General features: G+C 42.4%; 1 protein-coding gene across 3 annotated transcripts in view; it reads right to left on the reverse strand.

Annotated features, from left to right (window-relative positions):
• Window positions 1–1,025: 1,025 nt before the first annotated feature.
• The window catches only part of yellow-f (protein yellow-like), a 30,150-nt gene continuing 9,794 nt past the window's right edge, over window positions 1,026–21,381 (reverse strand). For 2 of the 3 annotated variants that reach the window (XM_038012239.2, XM_062669535.1), the window contains exons 2-3: window positions 7,555–7,828; window positions 1,026–5,339 (exon numbers count right to left, since the gene is read on the reverse strand). In XM_038012239.2, coding sequence (XP_037868167.1) covers window positions 4,234–5,339; window positions 7,555–7,819 — 1,371 coding nt within the window. In that variant the 5' untranslated portion in view covers window positions 7,820–7,828 and the 3' untranslated portion in view covers window positions 1,026–4,233. 3 annotated transcript variants of the gene reach the window in all.

A 21,381-nucleotide genomic window follows, 5' to 3' on the forward strand; every position in this document is an offset into this window, starting at 1 on the left:
CTAGCTGACCCGGCAGACTTCGTAGTGCCTCAATCGATAAATAAAAGACCTAAACTTTTGTATAAAATAAACTTAAAACAAACAAAATGAATCGGTCCGACTGGGGACACATCAAAGGAAAAACAAAATTGTAATTTTTATTTAATTCTGAGCATTTTCTTATTTATCTACCTTTTAAACCTTCTCTGGACTTCCACAAATAATTCAAGACCAAAATTAGCCAAATCAGTTCAGCCGTTCTCGAGTTTTAGCGAGACTAACGAACAGCAATTCATTTTTATATATAGAGGTGTTATTCCTTCACCGTGGAAGTCAATCGCAAACATTTGTTAGGTACCTACGTATTTCATTAGAAAAATTGGTACCCGCCAGCAGGATTCGAACATCGGTGCAACGCACAAGTTAAATGTCTAAGGTGGAACACCCATTTTGCAACATAATTGAGACTTCATTTGTCAAGGTGAATCAGGGTTAGCGTGAGCACTTTCCCCTGAGAAATGCTTTAAAGAAAACCAAGCTCTAAATACATCGATTATTTCGAGAACAAAAACTACTTGGAGCCTTGGCATTGTGATTTATATGTCATTGTAAATAAGGTTTGATTTCGAACGCACCTGTCCGTAAATGTCAAACATTATTTGTAAAAATATAAATAAGACGTAAAGCGCCATCTCTTAGTAACCAAGAACGATGAGCATCAAACTCGATCTGAGGACCTTGTTTCACTAGATGGCGCTAAAACTAATTTTGGCTGTATTATTGTTTCCATTTGTTGTCAATAGATGTCATTATAGTGGTGTTTCGATAGATATACCTTAAATGAGATTGATTTAAAAATGCACAATATATTGCGTAGTATATGTATGTCTATCGTCTAACCTTATTTAGAAAAACGATTCTAACCAGGATTTTAATTTTTATCTTTTAAACTTTCATCGAAATCATTCTATTTTATTTCATTATATTTGCGATTTTGAAACCACACTTAAGTTTTAAATGGTAAATTAAAAAAAAACTGCATAATATGACATTCAAATGTTTTATTTCTAAATTAAAAATTAAGTAAACATTTAAATTAATATACAATAAAATAATTTTAACATATTATGTTTTTAAATCTACACGTCTTGTCTTACAAAAATAAAATATCACTTTTAAAGGCACAAATAAGATAGTCGTTGCTGAAAATAAGGAATGTGTGTGGGACTAGTATTAAACTTTAAAAATATTACCATATTTATTTTAAATTCAATAAATTATTTATGTGGAAAAGTTTAGTCCATCAAAAAAAGCAAGCGACTATCAATTCGACTGTATTGTCTTTTCATGTGTGTTATAGGTACCTCAGAACTTTTTGTAGGAGAACATTATAGAAACTAGAGGTCCATCGGTAGCCCAAAATTCGACTATAATTAATTGGAATTGTAAGCTTGTACACTATTATGATTATATTTTCAACGCCAAGACTACAACACTATAGAAAAATATTAATAAAGACAAACAATATTTAATCTACTCTCAATTTGACCACAGACGTCAAGAACAAAAGTTTGACAATAAATAAATAGTATGCATGCGTGTGTGTGTCAAATACATGGTAGTGTGTGTAATGTTTTCTTTATTTAATTAATGTATCTTTTATGCATTATTTTTAAACAATATTAGCATTGTGCACTTCTTCGCTATATTCTCTATAAGTGTGGAAAATTTCATACTCCTCCGTCCGCGCAATTTTCGTAAAAAGGGATACAAAGTTTTTGCTTCACGTATTAATATATCGACGCTTGAAAGGCAAACGTGACTAAGCGACAATGCGTGAACTTTACATTGGACTAATTTAAAGTTGAAATACCTGAAAAAAATCTATTTTAACGAATCTAGCTGTAGGATTGAAATGATTTTAATAGACCTAGAAATATATTTTTTTTTTTGCGCATCGAATACGGTTATTGCCTATCATTTATGTACAAAGCAGCTATTGTCGCTTAGTCACGTTTGCCTTTCAAGCGTCGATATAGATATTTGACGTTTATGCTTCTCATTTGGTCAACAAGAAATGTTGATTAAGACATGATTTTCAATGCGAGCTTTGATCAGTGAGGAGATAGCAATATGATATTTTGAATGTTATGCACATTTTTCGCCACGCGCCTTTCTTTCGTGATGCAAAATTTAAGCACTAAAAATGCTATTTAGGTTCCGATCGAAACACAGAAGTAATGGAGTAGATACCTAGTGGAAAACTTATATTTTTATTGGGTGTTTATTAAGGGTGCTGTTCAATAAATTACCATTAAAGGCTTCGTCAAACAGAACGCGTACTTAGCGCTGCGTTACAGCGTCGCGTTCGTCGCGCTCTTTCATGTCACACAAATTGACTAGATGAGTCCAACGCTCCTTGACGCAACGCATTCGCCAAATCATAGTGCCTTTTGATAGCAGTGTGAAAATTTAAAAGTATTAAGATGTTGAGTGATTCAGATGTGGAATTGTATAAGCATGGGTATTTTCTAACTATTTCTATAAAATTTTCGAGCATTATTTAGTATTTTAATACACATTCACTCGGACGCTAAAATAAAATTTGTAAAAAATTACAACGCCTGACGTCAAATCGTCCTAACGCCGCGACAGAGCGTTGCGTACTTATAGCGCTGGGGCTCTGTTTGACGGTTTGTTACAATAGTAGTACAAGACATCTCGGCGTCATAGCGCGCCGTCAGTTTACGCGTTCTGTTTGACGAAGCCTTAACATCGACAGCAATAATGAATTAGCCTAAATTAATTACAAAAGCATCATGTTCTTGCAACGAGATAAGTCTACATAATGATAACTTTTAATTTTACAAATATCACTGCCAAATATATAACATTGTTTATTATAATAAAATCATATCATATATGACGAAATATATACATATAATTCAAATTACAATTAATAAGTACAAATGTGTAAAATCGATCACATAGATAAATACACTTAAATATTTATCGATCACAAATCGTTTTTTTTTTTTTCTAAAGCGGCCATCTTTTTAACACGCTTCCGTTGATTGTCTTTGAATCTTTGAATATCCTTTTTCACCTTTTTTATTTTTACCCTTGCTGATAGCCTCTCAAGGCTATTTCAGCTTCACCCTAAAGTGTGTAGGTGAGCTCACGGGGCTCAAACCGGAGTGTTGCTAACACTGACCCTAGCAAGAGCAATGCTTCGCAGAATCTACTACCGGATTCTCCATAAAAATTATGTATGACGACTAATAATTGGTTCGTAACAAAAATTCCGAATGTGATGATTTTACGATCGACTAAAATATAAAATATAAATTACACTCGACGACTATTATCACAAATAAAAACCGAAGAAAATGTAACGGGAATGCTTTATTTAATTTTCAATAAAAATAATAAATTATTAGAAACTAATATCTATATACAGATATCGAAAAAAGCGTGTGCTTATGCTAAATTAAGCGCGTTATAAATTAGACTTATAACGCTATTATATTATTATTATTTTTTATTGCTTAGATGGTTGGACGAGCTCACAGCCCACTTAAGGAGTAAAGTGGTTACTGGAGCCCATAGACATCTACAACGTAAATGCGTCACCCGTCTTGAGATATAAGTTCTAAGATCTCAGTATAGTTACAACGGCTGCCCCACTCTTCAAACCGAAACGCATTACTGCTTCACGGCAGAAATAAGAAGGGTGGTAGTACCTACCCGCGCGGACACACAAGAGGTCCTACCACTAGTTGTAGCGCTACTAAACAAAATAGCACACGTAAATACAAAAACGTTTATATTTTATGTTGTTTCGATAAATGATGTAATAACTGACCGACTTTCCAGATAATAAATTACCCAAAATCTAAAACAGAATTAATATTTTCCATGATGGGGTTAGCGGTCGAATAACACTAAAATGTACACATTGTGCGTAAAACGCGGGCGTGCGAGAGAGACAGCAACATGTGCAGTTACGGAGACACTTATTAGAATTATTGGTGAACCGATTAATTGCTACGTAATTGAAAAAAATAAATTCGTTATTTAAAAAAAAAGGATTCTTTGTATTTTTATTCTTACATGAAAAGAGCAGGGAACGTCTATTGATAGAAGCTATGCGAACGTCACTGTCGTGTTACATTGACGACTAGCTTCATACTGTCAAATTCAGTGACGTCATTAGCCCCTACGAACGGCGAACAGAATGATTTTTGAAACGACTTACGTAGCTAAAAACCTTACGAGACAACTTAATGTTAATAAAACTGTAATAGGTTTGGTGGTAGTCGAAGAATTCGGCTTAACCTTGGCGACGATATCTTTTGTTATGTTCTTGGCTTTATTCACGAATTTCTCCAGAATATCGGACCTCGGAGTGATGTCACAAGCCGTATGACTTATAGCATGGACGACGGGAGCGGAAAACACCCTAAAGTTCACTTCGTTAAGATCCAATTTTCCGTACATCGAAATCGGCAATCGATTCGAAAGGATCCATAAGTTATCCTCGTAATCGACTTTTATATCGGTAGGGTACACCATGGTCTCCTCGTTCATGTAAATTCTGCCTTGATTCTTCATCAGGTATTTGTTGTTCGATGTCCGCCAACAGGCCACAGCGTTTAGATTCACTAACGAATAAAATAGGACACCGGTCTTTCTATCCACAAACGAAACACTTGATTGAGCGTTTGGCCCCCGGCTCCCTAACAGTTTGAAGGCATCAAAGTTATCATCGGCGACGGTTTGGTTACTTAAGTACTCAGTCGAAACCGAAAATTCGTTGTAACTGGCCATCGGGTGGAAATACAGGGTGCTGAAGTTATCAGCATTGGGAGCGGAGAGGCCTAGGCCGAATATCGCGTCGGTCCAGCTAAAATTGTGGCCTTTCACGCTGAAATCGCAGGCCAACGGGTCGGGGTTAAAGTAGTGATGGGTTATGCGCCACGAATCGTTTTTCTCCCATGAATAGACGACTATGGCCGGTTTGCCCAAATCGCCGGCATACGCATAAGTTTTATCGCAGTCCGTATCCTCTACGGCGATATTGGCAAAACCGGAATCTTGTTTAACCTGGTCTTCGGGGAACACGTACTTCCTGAGTAGATTGTCGGTTTTCAAATCGTAGATTATGAGCGAAGGAGGATATTTTGTGGTATTGCTTTCTAAGGTTGCTATTTTACCGTTGTCCAAAACCCAGAGGCGACCGCATCGGTCTGCCCTGACGCGGTATGGCGAGACAATTTCCGGTGGCTTACCATCGAGACCGGTGGAATGAGCTGCCCAGTTTGGGTAAGGTACAAGAACAGGAGATCTCGTTGAGTTATCTGTAATGAAATAATTAATTTTAAGTTCATTGCGTTTTTAGATAATTTTTTGTATCATAAATAGGCGGACGAGCTCACTGCCGACTGGTGTTAAGTGATTACCTGACTTCTAGTAATCACTAAATGCCACCACCATCTTCGGAACATGAGATGTTAATCCCTTATCGTGGCCGCCGGTAACTACATACCCGACCCAGAACACGAAGTATAAGTCTAAATTCTATAGTATTTTTTATAGCTTAGATGGGTAGATGAGCCAGCCCACCTGCTGTTAAGTGGTAACTGGAGCCCATAGACATCTACATTGAGGAATAGTTCTAAGGTCTCAGTTTTAACAGTACAACGGCTGCCCCACCCTTCAAACCGAAACGCATTATTGCTTCACGGCAGAAATAGGCAGGGCGGTGGTACCTACCCGCAACTACTGTCTCACCCTTAAGAATATAATTTATGTATGCACGTAATGTACCTCAGATTAAGTATTATCTACTTGAATATTCAAAACAACACAGAATGAACCAAATAACACTAGATACGATCACAAAAGCGAATATCAATGCACATGTATTAAGCGATATACTTAAATATTCAAATGTAACTATACTGAGACCTTAAAACTCATAGCTCAAGGTGGGTGGCGGCATTTACGTTGTAGATGTCTATGGGCTCCAGTAACCACTTAATACCAGGTGGGCTGCGAGCTCGTCTACCCATCTAAGCAATCTATATATATATAAAAATGAATTGCTGTTCGTTAGTCTCGCTAAAACTCGAGAACGGCTGGATCGATTTGACTAATTTTGGTCTTGAATTATTTGTGGAAGTCCAGAGAAGGTTAAAAGCTAGATAAATATGAAAATGCTTGGAATTAAATAAAAATAACAATTTAATTTTCCCTTTGATGTGTCCCCCGTCGGACGGATTCCTTTTGTTTGTTTTAAGTTTATTTTATACAGAAGTTTAGTTCTTTTATTTGTCGATTGAGGCACTACGAAGTCTGCCGGATCAGCTAGTAAATAAATAAAAAATATGAAATGAACAGCGAGATAGGCTGCATATTAAAAACAATGACGCTAAAACTTTCTAGGATTTCGTTTTCGTTTTAAACACACCAGAACGCGCAGCTGCTTTATCTACGGGGTCAAAGAGTGTCGGAATGGACCGACCGATAAAGTGGATGACGTTTCCCGGCGTGCGACTGTGTGCCCGACGCAGTTGTGCGAAAAAAGGTCCACCAATACGAACACTTCATTTTCTCGGCTTCGTTCAGTGAAACTCAACCTCAGACGCCCTTTCTATTTGTCTCATGTAATGTTTACTTTAATACAAGAATCGAGTAAAAGCGGAAATTCAATATATGCGCAGAGGAAAACACGATTGGTATATTTCATAAAGAAATCGTTGGCACAATCAAAGATACTAAGTTTAAATTCATTTTTTTTATTGCTTAGAATGCTTAGATGGATGCACGAGCTCACAATCCACAGTAAGGGGTTACTGAGGCCCATAGACATCTAAAACTTAAATGCGCCACCCACCTTGAGATATAAGTTCTAAAATCTCAGTATAGTTACAACGGCTACCCCACCACCCTTCAAAGCGAAACGAATTACTGCTTGACGGCAGAAATGGGTCGGGTGGTGGTACCTACCCGTGCGGACTCACAAGAGGTCCTACCACCAGTACTCATATTACAAACATATTGTAGTTCCATTAGGTACCTAGCGCCGAACGCATAAGTGAGCGTATTATCGCAGATTTTCAAGACGCCCTCAAGGCCCACCTGAAATTGCCTCCAAGTCCGAAGGCATAACTTCTTCAATGGCAAGGCGGCAATAGCTTCCCGTGCGTGCTTATAAAACGGCCCACCATCACTAAGCAATTTCGGGATTGTATTTGTTTAATCTCTACGGTACAATTGCCACACGGTTGAAGTTGGTGGTAGGACCTCTTGTGAGTCCGCGCGGGTAGGTACCGCCACCCTGCCTATTTATGCCGTGAAGCAGTAACACGTTTCGGTTTGAAGGGTGGGGCAGCCGTTGTAACTTTACTTGAGACCTTAGAACTTATATCTCAAGGTGGGTGGCGCATTTACCTCGTAGATGTCTATGGGCTCCAGTAACCACTTAACTCCAGGTGGGCTGTGAGCTCGTCCACCCATCTAAGCAATAAAAAAAAAGTATCGAAAAATTACAGGGCAGCTACCTGACATTACCTTTCAAATTGATGTAGTTCAAACTGGAGGGCACGCCAGACCTCCACCTCGGGACAGTCACAAACAATCGATCTTCGTACACCTCCAGGCCCATGGGGACGTTGTTCTCGGGAATGAAGCCTTTCGCGTCCAGAGCCAGTTGCCTTGCCTCCGGTGAGGGGAATTGGAAGTCAAGCTGCTTCCACTCGTACACGATGTGCAGCTGGTCCATGCAGCTGCTGATGTAGACCAGCTGGAGGAGCACAAGGGTCTCGATGCTCCCCATTGTTGACGGCTGAAATGTTTGAAAAGAAAATCATGGTAAAAAGTTAACAGCTAAAAACCCAGGCACAAGCTATTTTCAATGTAAATATATTATTATTATTATTTTATTGCTTGGTGGACGAGCTCACAGCCCACCTGGTGTTAAGTGGTTACTGGAGCCCATAGACAACTACAACGTAAATGTGCCACCCACCTTGAGATATCAGTTCTAAGATCTCAGTATAGTTACAACGGCTGCCCTACCCTTCAGACCGAAACGCATTACTGCTTCACGGCAGAAATAGGCAGGGTGGTGGTACCTACCCGCGCGGACTCACAAGAGGTCCTACCACCAGTCCTACTACCAGTAATATTTTATTCAACATAAATGAAAGTACATGCTTGTTGAACGTCAAAAAGAACTACAGCTAATTCACAAAAACTAGCCTCCGTCCTGAGAAGAACTGGCAAAAAACTCAGCGGGCATGTCTTTATTTTTTTATAATAATAGATTTTTTTTAAATATTCATTTTTACAAGGATATAACAAGGACAAGGAATTAAAACGTAACAATTATTGCAATATTGAAATGCCCGGAGCGAGCAACTCATTCCCACTCTGTGCAATCTTCTAGATAATCATTGACTTTATAGTAAGCTTTATTTTATTGCACAGACGTTCTTTAATAGTTTTCTTAAGCCTATGTATATGTAGGTTCTGAACATCTTGTGGGATTTTGTTGTACAAGCGCACAGACAAACACCCGAATGAATTTCGTATGTTATGTAACCTACTCATCGGCACATGAAGCTTGTGTTTGTTCCTAGTATTTCTATTATGTAAGTCAGACTTTTTAGGAAACTCCTCAATATGTTTACGAACATATATCGTATGTAAATATATTACTAGCAAACAATCAACCTTGCTCATATGACCGCAAAAACGGTAACCATAAATTCTAACATCCGCCTGACTGTGGCAACAGGACGTAAAATCACTTAAAAATGTTAATTTGTAGATTTGTTGGTGTTCTTAAGAACTAATTCATTGGTTAGGGTGTTATGTATGATTAAAGCTATGAGTGCGTTTTAATTTTCAACAAGACGGCTTTTTAATTATCTAAACTAGTGGTGCCCCAGTAGTCGAAATTCGACTATAATTAATTAAAATTATAAGTTTGAACATTATTATGGTTCTATTGTCAAAAACTATTATTATATTTCTATAATCACAGATTTTTCCAAGACTAAACTAGATAAATAGAAAAATAGACAAAGTATATTAAAGACAAACAATACTAATCTATTCTCAATTTAACCACAGAAATTAAACAATAAACAAAAGAGTATATCTGCGTGTGTGTATCAAATACACGGTAGTGTGTGTAATGTTTTTTTTATATTGATTTAATGTATGTTTTAAACATAATTGTAAAAAAATATTAGGATTGTGCGCTCATTCTCTATATTCTCTATAAATGTGGGATATTTCATACTCCTCCGTCCGCGCAATTTTCGTAAAAAGGGGTACAAAGTTTTAACTTCACGTATTATTATATAGATAAGCAGAACTAGTACAGGCTACCTTACAACAAACGGTTACTGTTGTCATATTCCCTAGCTAACCTAGGGGTTCTAACAACCCCGTGAGCTCACCTACTCACTCGATGAATCTAGTATGACCCCTAGAGGTTACCAGAATAGGGAGGAGGAACAAAGTCAAATCTCAATTTTATACTCCTTTTTTTGTCTACCTATGCTAGTAATCTCGTGGTGTTATACTATCTTCACCCAACGTTGTCTAGTACGTTGTCTCGTTTAAGCTGAGAAGCATCGCAGCCAATTGTAAAAGAACACTTTGTATCACAAATATGCCACTGAGTTTCTCGCCGGATCTTGTCAGTGGGTCGCGATTCCGACCCGGTGGTAGATTCTGCGAAACACTGCTCTTGCTAGGGCTAGTGTTAGAATTTTCTCTCAGGTTGATCCTGTGAGCTCACCTACCCGTCTGGGAGTGACTGGAATAGCCCCTTAGGCTACCAGTGAATCGAAAATCAGACGGAATTTTCACCCGCTCTTACTAGATTTAGCTAATTCTATCTAACGAAATTATTTAATGTGATCTTTACCGACCCCAAGCGTCCAGTCAACTTTGCAACTTATACGCGTGTATCAAGGACCGACGACAAAACAACAATTTTATTAATTTAGCCTAAAATTCTGAATCGCCAAGATATTATTATAAATGACACAATTTTGCTTTGCAGTTCGGTTTATAACAGGAACGAGTTTTTCTTAACTATTTTTATTTCAAAGCGAGGTTGCAGCTTTACACGTTTTTGTAACAATTAATAAAAACTAATTAATGTATAAATGCAATGCTGTACCACCGACCGAGCAATTTAATCAGTGCGGTGCATTAAAAAAATTCAATTAACGTTCTAAATTCTTGTATAACGTATAAATATCATTCTCAAATATCAATAGCTCCCCTCCACGGTGTTTCCCGAGCGCTATGACATGTCCTTCTTCAAACGAGGCTTGTGGAGAGTATTAAACGGTAGGCAGCGGCTTGGCTCTGCCCCTGGCATTGCTGAAGTCCATGGGCGACGGTAACCACTCATCATCAGGTGGGCCGCATGCTCGTCTGCCTACAAGGGCAATAAAAAAATAAAAAAAATTGTACAATTTTTATTATAAACATTATTCTCACTGTACCCCATATTATTGACCACAAAACCTATTGAGCGGCTTGGCTCTGCCCCTGGCATTGCTGAAGTCCATGGGCGACGGTAACCACTCATCATCAGGTGGGCCGTATGCTCGTCTGCCTACAAGGGCAATAAAAAAAAAAAAATTGTACAATTTTTATTATAAACATTATTCTCACTGTACCCCATATTATTGACCACAAAACCTATTGATTACTTCGCCTCAAATAATGTGATCGAATGATTATCATTGACAGAAGGGTTATTTTTCTTGATAAATACGTACTCAGCTACGCGTTTCCCATGATTTCCGCTATAGAGGGATAAAAAACAAACGCGCACTTAATTATTATCTTTAACGACTGATTGTTTTTATCATACGCCCTCATGTATATATTTTATTGCTTAGATGGGTGGATGATATTACGCCCTACCTGATGTTAAATGGCTACCGGAGCCCACGGACACGAACTATGTAAAACCCTAACCCACCTTGAGATATGAGTTCTAAGGTCAGTTTTTACAGTACAACGGCCGCCCCACCCTTCGAACGGAAACGCGAAATAGGCAGAGTGGTGGGACCTACCCGTGCGGACTCAGAAGACGTTCTACCACCGGTAATTACGCAAATTATAATTTTGCGGGTTTGATTTTTATTACACGATGTTATTCCGTTACTGTGGAAGTCAATCGTGAATATTTGTTAAGTACGTATTTTATGAGAAAAATTGCCTATAATTGTAGTTACTGTCAGCCCACGGGAGCAAGGTTTTTTTTCTTTTCTTTTTTTTTCTTTTTCTTTGTTTTTTATTGGTTAGATGGGTGGACGAGCTCAGAGCCCACCTGATGTTAAGTGGTTATTGGAGCCCATAGACATCCACAACGTAAATGCGCCACCCACCTTGAGATATAAGTTCTAAGGTCTCAAGTACAGTTACAACGGCTGCCCCACCCTTCAAACCGAAACGCATTACTGCTTCACGGCAGAAATAGGTGGTGGTACCCAGCCGCGCGGTCTCACAAGAGGTCCTACCACCAGTAAAAATCTGACAGATTTGGACAAGCCGATGTTCGTGCTCTGTGGCGTGCAATTGGAAAAGGCTATGTCCAGCAGTGGACTGCTTTAGGTTGATGATGACGTGACCCATGTAATACATTAATATTCAGTTCAATAATAATTCAAAAATAACAGCAACAGTGATGGAAACAAACACTAATTTTCCTGTGCAAATTCTACCTAAGCAATCTATTCTTGAAATTCATCAAAATATGTACAATCATCTTAAAACCGAGAAGAGCAGTGATGCAAATGTGTTATAAATAAATTGTAAAATTCATTTCCGTAACCACAGCGAATGGCCGCTAATAATGATTAATGAGTTAAATTAGTATGATTCGGTTGAGAATTATTTAGACTACAACAGACTGAGATATTATTACAGAATTGAATTTTCTTTATTAAGAATGGAGATTTTATTTATTTTTAATAAAATATGCCCACGAAATCGTTTCAGAATGTAGCTTAAACAAGCGATATAGATAGGTTTTGAAGAAATCGGCGCAGACGTGTTCTGCAACCCACCAAAGACATACTCGTATTTTGCCATAGGTTTTTTAGAAGTGGAAAAGTCGAAAACATGCATTGAATTCGTCAACCAATCACGGACAAGTTTGGACATTTTAGCTAAACAGCAAGCAAATATAATAAATTATTTTGTACCCTAATATTACCACTATACCTACTGTGACCCTAAAACCCAAAATCTAAAATACAGTATATTAAGCATCGACCGCTAAGCCCACGCAATGGAACACATATTTGTAAATCGTAAGTGAATTCAATTAGCCCTCGTGCTATTAATTAGCCGCTATTTGAATTAAAATATTGAGTCACGCGAATTTCAGGTATGAACATGTAATAAAATCAAACCCTGAAACATTATTATTTAGCGGAACTTACAGATCGGTACGGCCAGCCAAGTCAAGTATTACGCATAATTCTCGAAGGCGTCATACGATACAGAGTTGGATGAAGCAGTCCTTTTAGACTTTAATGAAGGCTTTTTGAGACCTTATGAAGAAATAAATATGTATGGATTCATGGCGCTATGAGCTTCCGCAAAAAAGCCTTTGAACGAATAAAAGTAATTTTCAAAATAAAAATTAAATATTACATTGTTTGTGCCCCTTCTTCGATTTAATTATATTAGCCAGAATGTAAATAAAATTGTGACGATTACCCTCAAGATTTAAAGAAATATGGTTTTCTTAAAAAAAATACAGGTACATTTATAGAACCATGAAGATATATTAGTATTATACTACCCATGCCTCTAAGTAGGATCAGCACTCAGGTACATATGTCGTATAATTGATTGGGCTAAGGTATGCAGGGCTAAAATTACTTGATGAGTTAAGTTGGTAAACACGATACAATAGTATTTTTCCCTATTTATTCGCTGGTAGCCTAAGGGGCTATTTCAGCCACTGTATAACTGGTGGGCTCACGGAGTTCAACCTGAGAGTATGTGCAATCCTGGCCTTAGCAAGAGCAGTGCTTCGCAGAATCTACCATGGGATCGGAATCGCGACCCACTAAGAAGATCCCTCGAGAAACTCAGTGGTCTGTGTCTATAGGTACTAGTATAACTTAGCAGTAATAGATCTCTTCCTCCTCCTTGCGTCGGTTTCCTCATTACTGAGGGTCGTGGTCATGGCCTTGAAACGGTTTGTTTTTTATAGTGCACCGCCATTTGTTCCTATCTGCAGCTGAGTGCAGAGCATTGTGCACTGTGGTATCCAGGGCTGCACGAATCTGGTCCGTCCAACGGGTCGAGTTCCTGCCTCTTGGTCCCTTGCCCTCGACCTTTCCAGTGACCACCAATTTTTCCAAGTTGTCACTGTCTTTCCTTGCGATGTGGCCAAAATATTCAAGGATCCTTCGCATGCAAATGGTGGAGAGTCTAGTCCGGATCTTCAACTGAGCTAGGATGGATACATTGGTGCGGCGTGCGGTCCAGGGAATACCCAACATCCTCCTCCAGCACCACATTTCGAAGGCATCAATCCGATTGCGGTCAGCTTTCTTTATAGTCCATGTCTCTGCTCCGTATATGAATATTGAAAACACTAATAAATAAAGCAGTAATAGATAGCAGTGACTAATTTCATATTTTTTAGATATTACACTTTCGTAAATCCTTTTCACTAAAAACTGAACAATTAGTGTTTTATTTGTTTTTCAGGATGTGTTACATATGTTAAACGGGTTTTATATTAGACACTAGCTGACCCGGTAGACTTCGTAATGCCTCAGTCGACAAATAAAAGATCTAAACTTTTGTATAAAATAAACTTAAAACAAACAAAAGGAATCCGTCCGACGGGGGAGACATCAAAGGGAGAACAAAATTGTTATTTCTATTTAATTCCGAGCATTTTCATATTTATCTACCTTTTAAACCTTCTTTGGACTTCCACAAATAATTCAAGACCAAAATTAGTCAAATCGTTCCAGCCGGTCTCGAGTTTTAGCGAGACTAACGAACAGAAATTCATTTTTATATTTATATTAGACATTAGACTTAAGGACACTTAATAATGCGGTTATCGGTTGCGTTTGATACCTTTAGCTGGTCTGCGTGAAGTAATAAAAAATGTGAGTCACGAACTTCCGAATTATTTAACCTCATGAACGGAACCCGTTTTTAGAAGGGCAAGGGAAATACCACAAGGGTGGTCTGCGATGATGACGCATAATGTGTGATTCACCTGTGTGTGTGTGAGCTTACAGTGTGAGTGGCTGACAGTAACTACAATTATAGGCAACTTTTCTAATGAAATACGTACTAAACAAATGTTCACGATTGACTTCCACGGTGAAGAAATAGCATCGTGTAGTAAAAATCAAACCCGCGCAATTATAATTTGCGTAATTACTGGTGGCAAGACCTGTTGTGATACCGTACGGGTAGGTACCACCACCCTGCCTATTTCTGCCGTGAAGCAATAATGCGGTTTAAAGGGTGGGGCAGCCGTTGTAACTATACTGAGACCTTAGAACTTATATCTCAAGGTGGGCGACGCATTTACCTTGTAGATGTCTATGGACTCCAGTAACCACCACAGTGCGCGTTTTTTTTCATCGTGGATACTAAGCCTTACATGCAGCACTCTACGACAGCTACAAAGAAAAAAAATATTGCTCACGATACCAATTGTAACAATAACCTTTAAATAATGTTTATCTGTTTTTAAATTGTTATTTTATTTAATATAAGTTATTTATTACACGTTTATTATCGGCGTAACGAATGGAATGTCACATTAATCGTGACACAGTTTTAACTCAATAACACTCTCTTAAGTTCTTAAATATTATTATCTTTAATTAAAACAATTGTTTTCTATGTAACGGTTGTTTGTTTTGTTATTCGTGAAGGTGTCACGAAAGTCACGCTTTGTGTTAAAGTTTATTTACTGAGATTCTATTGGAATACAATGTGTTTTTCATTAGCAGGCAAAGCGGACAGATAAGCTAGTCAAGTTTACCGACAGCTGTTACTCGCGAGATGAGATGAAAGATCTTTTTTGCCACGTACCATCCGGCTTTGGAATGAGCACCCCTCCACGGTGTTACCCGAGCGCTATGACATGTCCTTCATTCCGATAGAGGCACCCGTCACGTGCGGACGTGCTCATCGTCCACTCGATCGCCCGGTCTTTGTTCGCCCGGCTTTTGTTAGCCCGGCCATTGTTCGCGCGGCCTGTGTTTGTGGTACATCTGCCGACTAAGTGCTCTTTCTGGAAGTTTTTATTTGTTTTGTTTCCTTTTGTTGTTTCTGTGTTCGTGGTACATCTGCCGACAAAGTGGTTTCCTGCAAGTATTTATTTGTTTTGTTTCTTTTCGTAATTTCTGTTTTGTTGTGCTTTTTCTTTGTCCTGTAGTAATCGCGCCGCATTGCCACCTGTGTTCAATAGAACCGCTCAGGTCCGAGAAGTTGGGGCCTCGCCGCAAGGCGAGTGTTTTCAAGACCCGGGGCCGCCCCACCTGGGTACTCAGCGATCATGGACGCTGTATTCGCGGAATTCCTCCGACTTCGCCACCCACAGCTCGCCTCGGAGTTTTTGGCCTTCAAGGCCAATCACACTGCGAGCCCTCTCGAGGACTCCGCCGCGCTCGCTGCTCCTGCGTCGCCTGTACCTGCGTGCAGAGCTTCTGCATTGAGCACCGCAGCCTCTGTCGTGCCTGCCGCTCCCGTGTCGCCTATACTGGCGAGAAAAGCTGCTGCGTCGTCCGCCGTGACCATCGTTTCAGCTGAGCGATCATCCGCGGCCTCCGTCGCGCCCTCTAAAACACCTACACTTGCTCGTAGGTCGCCTGCACCCGCCTCCTCGTGCTCCGACTCTGACTCGGACATGGAGGTCGACCTCGCCCCCGCCTCATCGACGGATGGATTCACCCTGGTACAGAAGGGTAAGAAGCGTGCCGCGGAGTCTCGAGCTCCCGCGGCCGCTAAAATTAGCAAAGCCGTGAACGCGTCGCGCCCCCGCCCTCAGACTCCCGTTGCGCCCCCAGCCCGTGCCACTCCGTCGCCGCGTCCGGTGGCACAAAATAAAACCCAGACCCCTCCCCCGGTTATCCTTCAGGAGAAGGCAGCTTGGGATCGAGTTTGCCTGGCCCTTAAGGCCAAAAATATAAATTTCACGAATGCCCGTAACCTCGCGAACGGCATTCAAATTAAGGTTCAAACACCCGACGACCATAGGGCCCTCTCTTCTTACCTCCGTAAGGAGCGTATAAGTTTCCATACGTATACGCTCCAGGAGGAGCGCGAACTCCGCGTTGTAATACGCGGAATCCCTAAAGAGTTAGATGTAGAGCTCGTAAAAGCCGACCTGTTAGAACAAGGCCTACCAGTGAATTCTGTGCACCGTATGCACACCGGTCGCGGTAGGGAGCCATATAATATGGTTCTAGTCGCTCTCCAGCCTACCCCCGAGGGTAAGAAAATCTTTAACACACAGACCGTCTGTAGGCTCTCTGGTATCGCTGTCGAAGCCCCCCATAAAAAAGGCACTCCTAGCCAGTGCCATAACTGTCAATTGTACGGGCACTCTTCCCGTAACTGTCACGCGCGCCCCCGATGTGTTAAGTGTTTGGGCGATCACGCCACGGCCCTCTGCGCTCGCGACCAAAAAACCGCGACGGAACCGCCTAGCTGCGTCCTGTGTCGAACACAGGGTCACCCCGCGAATTACCGTGGTTGCCCCCGAGCCCCTAAAATAAATCGCCGCGTCGCCCGCCAAAACCGCCTCCGAGCTTCCGGCCCAGACATCAAAGCCTCGGCACCCTCTGCGTCGCAGGCTAAGCCAGCGTTCGTTCCGGCGGCGGTGCCCAGTGTCTCGGCCTGGGCAAAACCGCTGCCGTACACGAACACGGCTACAACTCCCTCCTCCGCGATTCGTCCCGCCCCCGCGACTCGTCCCTCTCCCGCGACTTGCCCTCCGACCGCGTCCGACAATCTCGCTTTAGCGATCGACTTCTTTCAGTCGATCAACTTTGAGCGCGTTAACGCTTTGGGCGACGCCATTCGCGCTGCCTCCACTGCACAACACTTTATCGCCGTTGTGCAGGAATACGCCGACGTATACGCGTCATTAAATACGTACGTCCTCCCCTCACTCCGCCGGTAATCAATGGCGTATATAAGTAGAATAAAGCCCCTATCCGTAACGATAGGATTTTTTAACGCTTACGGTCTCGCAAATCAACGTGATCAGGTTTCTGACTTTTTGCGTGACCACCAAATTGATATCTTTTTAGTGCAGGAGACCCTACTTAAGCCCGCGCGCCGTGACCCTACAATCGCGAACTATAACATGGTCAGGAACGACAGGCTCTCTGCCCGTGGTGGTGGTACCGTCATTTACTATAGAAGAGCCCTGCATTGCGTCCCGCTCGATCCTCCCGCGCTCGCTAATATCGAAGCATCAGTGTGCCGAATCTCACTGACGGGACACGCGCCGATCGTTATCGCGTCCGTTTATCTTCCACCGGATAAGATCGTTCTAAGCAGTGATATCGAGGCGCTGCTCGGTATGGGGAGCTCTGTCATTCTGGCGGGCGACCTAAATTGTAAACACATCAGGTGGAACTCACACACCACAACCCCGAATGGCAGGCGGCTTGACGCGTTAGTCGATGATCTCGCCTTCGATATCGTCGCTCCGCTAACCCCGACTCACTACCCGCTAAATATCGCGCATCGCCCGGATATACTCGACATAGCGTTATTAAAAAACGTAACTCTGCGCTTACACTCGATCGAAGTAGTTTCAGAGTTAGATTCAGACCACCGTCCCGTCGTTATGAAGCTCGGTCGCGCTCCCGATTCCGTTCCCGTCACGAGGACTGTGGTGGATTGGCACACGCTGGGCATCAGCCTGGCTGAATCTGATCCACCATCGCTTCCGTTTAGTCCGGACTCTATCCCGTCTCCTCAGGATACCGCTGAAGCCATAGACATCGTAACGTCACACATCACCTCGACATTAGATAGGTCATCGAAGCAAGTTGTAGCGGAGGACTTCCTTCACCGCTTCAAATTGCCCGACGATATTAGGGAACTCCTTAGAGCTAAGAATGCCTCGATCCGTGCGTACGATAGGTATCCTACCGCGGAAAATCGTATTCGAATGCGTGCCCTACAACGCGACGTAAAGTCTCGCATCACCGAAGTCCGAGATGCCAGATGGTCTGATTTCTTAGAAGGACTCGCGCCCTCTCAAAGGTCTTACTACCGCTTAGCTCGTGCTCTCAAATCGGATACGGTAGTAACTATGCCCCCCCTAGTAGGCCCCTCAGGCCGACTCGCGGCGTTCGATGATGACGAAAAAGCAGAGCTGCTGGCCGATACATTGCAAACCCAGTGCACGCCCAGCACTCAATCCGTGGACCCTGTTCATGTAGAATTAGTAGACAGTGAGGTAGAACGCAGAGCCTCCTTGCCACCCTCTGATGCGTTACCACCCGTCACCCCGATGGAAGTTAAAGACTTGATCAAAGACCTACGTCCTCGCAAGGCTCCCGGTTCCGACGGTATATCCAACCGCGTTATTAAACTTCTACCCGTCCAACTCATCGTGATGTTGGCATCTATTTTCAATGCCGCTATGGCGAACTGTATCTTTCCCGCGGTGTGGAAAGAAGCGGACGTTATCGGCATACATAAACCCGGTAAACCAAAAAATCATCCGACGAGCTACCGCCCGATTAGCCTCCTCATGTCTCTAGGCAAACTGTATGAGCGTCTGCTCTACAAACGCCTCAGAGACTTCGTCTCATCCAAGGGCATTCTTATCGATGAACAATTCGGATTCCGTACAAATCACTCATGCGTTCAACAGGTGCACCGGCTCACGGAGCACATTCTTGTGGGGCTTAATCGACCAAAACCGTTATACACGGGAGCTCTCTTCTTCGACGTCGCAAAAGCGTTCGACAAAGTCTGGCACAATGGTTTGATTTTCAAACTATTCAACATGGGCGTGCCGGATAGTCTCGTGCTCATCATACGGGACTTCTTGTCGAACCGCTCTTTTCGATATCGAGTCGAGGGAACCCGCTCCTCCCCACGACCTCTCACAGCTGGAGTCCCGCAAGGCTCTGTCCTCTCACCCCTCCTATTTAGCTTATTCGTCAACGATATTCCCCGGTCGCCGCCGACCCATTTAGCTTTATTCGCCGACGACACGACTGTTTACTATTCTAGTAGAAATAAGTCCCTAATCGCGAAGAAGCTTCAGAGCGCAGCCCTAGCCCTAGGACAGTGGTTCCGAAAATGGCGCATAGACATCAACCCAGCGAAAAGTACTGCGGTGCTATTTCAGAGGGGAAGCTCCACACGGATTTCCTCCCGGATTAGGAGGAGGAATCTCACACCCCCGATTACTCTCTTTAGACAACCCATACCCTGGGCCAGGAAGGTCAAGTACCTGGGCGTTACCCTGGATGCATCGATGACATTCCGCCCGCATATAAAATCAGTCCGTGACCGTGCCGCGTTTATTCTCGGTAGACTCTACCCCATGATCTGTAAGCGGAGTAAAATGTCCCTTCGGAACAAGGTGACACTTTACAAAACTTGCATAAGGCCCGTCATGACTTACGCGAGTGTGGTGTTCGCTCACGCGGCCCGCACACACATAGACACCCTCCAATCCCTACAATCCCGCTTTTGCAGGTTAGCTGTCGGGGCTCCGTGGTTCGTGAGGAACGTTGACCTACACGACGACCTGGGCCTCGAATCAATTCGGAAATACATGAAGTCAGCGTCGGAACGATACTTCGATAAGGCTATGCGTCATGATAATCGCCTTATCGTTGCCGCCGCTGACTACTCCCCGAATCCTGATCATGCAGGAGCCAGTCACCGTCGACGCCCTAGACACGTCCTTACGGATCCATCAGATCCAATAACCTTTGCATTAGATGCCTTCAGCTCTAATACTAGGGGCAGGCTTAGGGACCCCGGTAACCGTACTCGTCGAACTCGACAAAGAGGTCGACGTGCAACCTAACCCATGCATCAGCCCGCTGAGTTTCTCGCCGGATCTTCTCAGCGGGTCGCGATTCCGATCCGGTAGTAGATTCATTCGCGAAACAATTGCTCTTGAGTTGTTAGGTCTCCTTCGGAGGCGCTCGGGCAGTTGTTAGCAAATCCCACCCCTCTTGGCTGAGCCTTTGCTCGCCCACCTGTCCTGGTGAAACTGGAAAGGCCTTCGGGCCACCAGTAAACTTTCAATCATATAAAAAAAAAAAAAACATGTCCTTCTTCAAACGAGGCTTGCGGAGAGTACTTAATGGTAGGCAGCGGCTTGGCTCTGCCCCTGGCATTGCTGACGTCCATGAGCAACGGTAACCACTTACCATCAGGTGGGCCGTATGCTCGTCTGCCTACAAAGGCAATAAAAAAAAAGAACAATGCAAATACCGACTAAGTAAGTTATAAGTAAGTTCACTCGTATATGTGGTACATAACTTGGATCAAAGGACGGGATTGTGAAGCAACACAAGACAATGTATTCCGGAGACATCACAAACTGAAGGCCGAGACTTGAGATCAAAATTCCGATCGTATAGTAAAAAACGTTGTCCTATTGTCTTTGACGACCTAATAGCGGTAGGACCAGATTTAAAAGGCAACGCATCGAAAGATTTCACGCGCCCTCCATTGGGACGCCAGTTTATCTCGTTCAAAAAAATCAAAGCGCGATCGCCACTCCTGTGTGCTTAGTGCGAGTTTTTTAACGTTCTCGATAGCGTAAAAGTTAACTGATATTTGTATGGAATGGGATAGTTTGCCTACGTTCCGGTCACCGTCCTCGTCGAAACCGTCGCTTGCGACGAAGAGCTCGACGAGCGAATTAACCCATAGACCCAGCCCACTGAGTTTCTCGCCGATTTTCTCAGTTGGTCGCATTTCCGATCTGGTGGTAGATTATGCGAAGCACAGCTCTTGCTAGGGTCAGTGTTAGCAACACTCCGGTTTGAGCCCCGTGAGCTCACCTCCACACGTTAGGGTGAAGCTGAAATAGCCTCTCAAGGCTATCAGCACAGGTAGGAGAAAAAAAATTTGCCTACGTTTGCCGCTAGGGGCGCTGTTCCAAATTCATACAAAATTGGGCTAACTTTTACGCTATCGACAACGTCAACAAACTCGCACTAAGCACACCGATCTTTTTAGTGCCAGCGGTCACATATTGTGTTCCCGTTAATTATTTCCTCTTTAATACACAAAAAGACAAATGCTAAAAAGACAAGTGGCACTGACATGATCATTAAAAACACGATCGAATGTATTTTAACGATT

This window comes from Bombyx mori, chromosome 8 (assembly GCF_030269925.1).
Source record: "Bombyx mori chromosome 8, ASM3026992v2".
Taxonomy (NCBI): domain Eukaryota; kingdom Metazoa; phylum Arthropoda; class Insecta; order Lepidoptera; family Bombycidae; genus Bombyx; species Bombyx mori.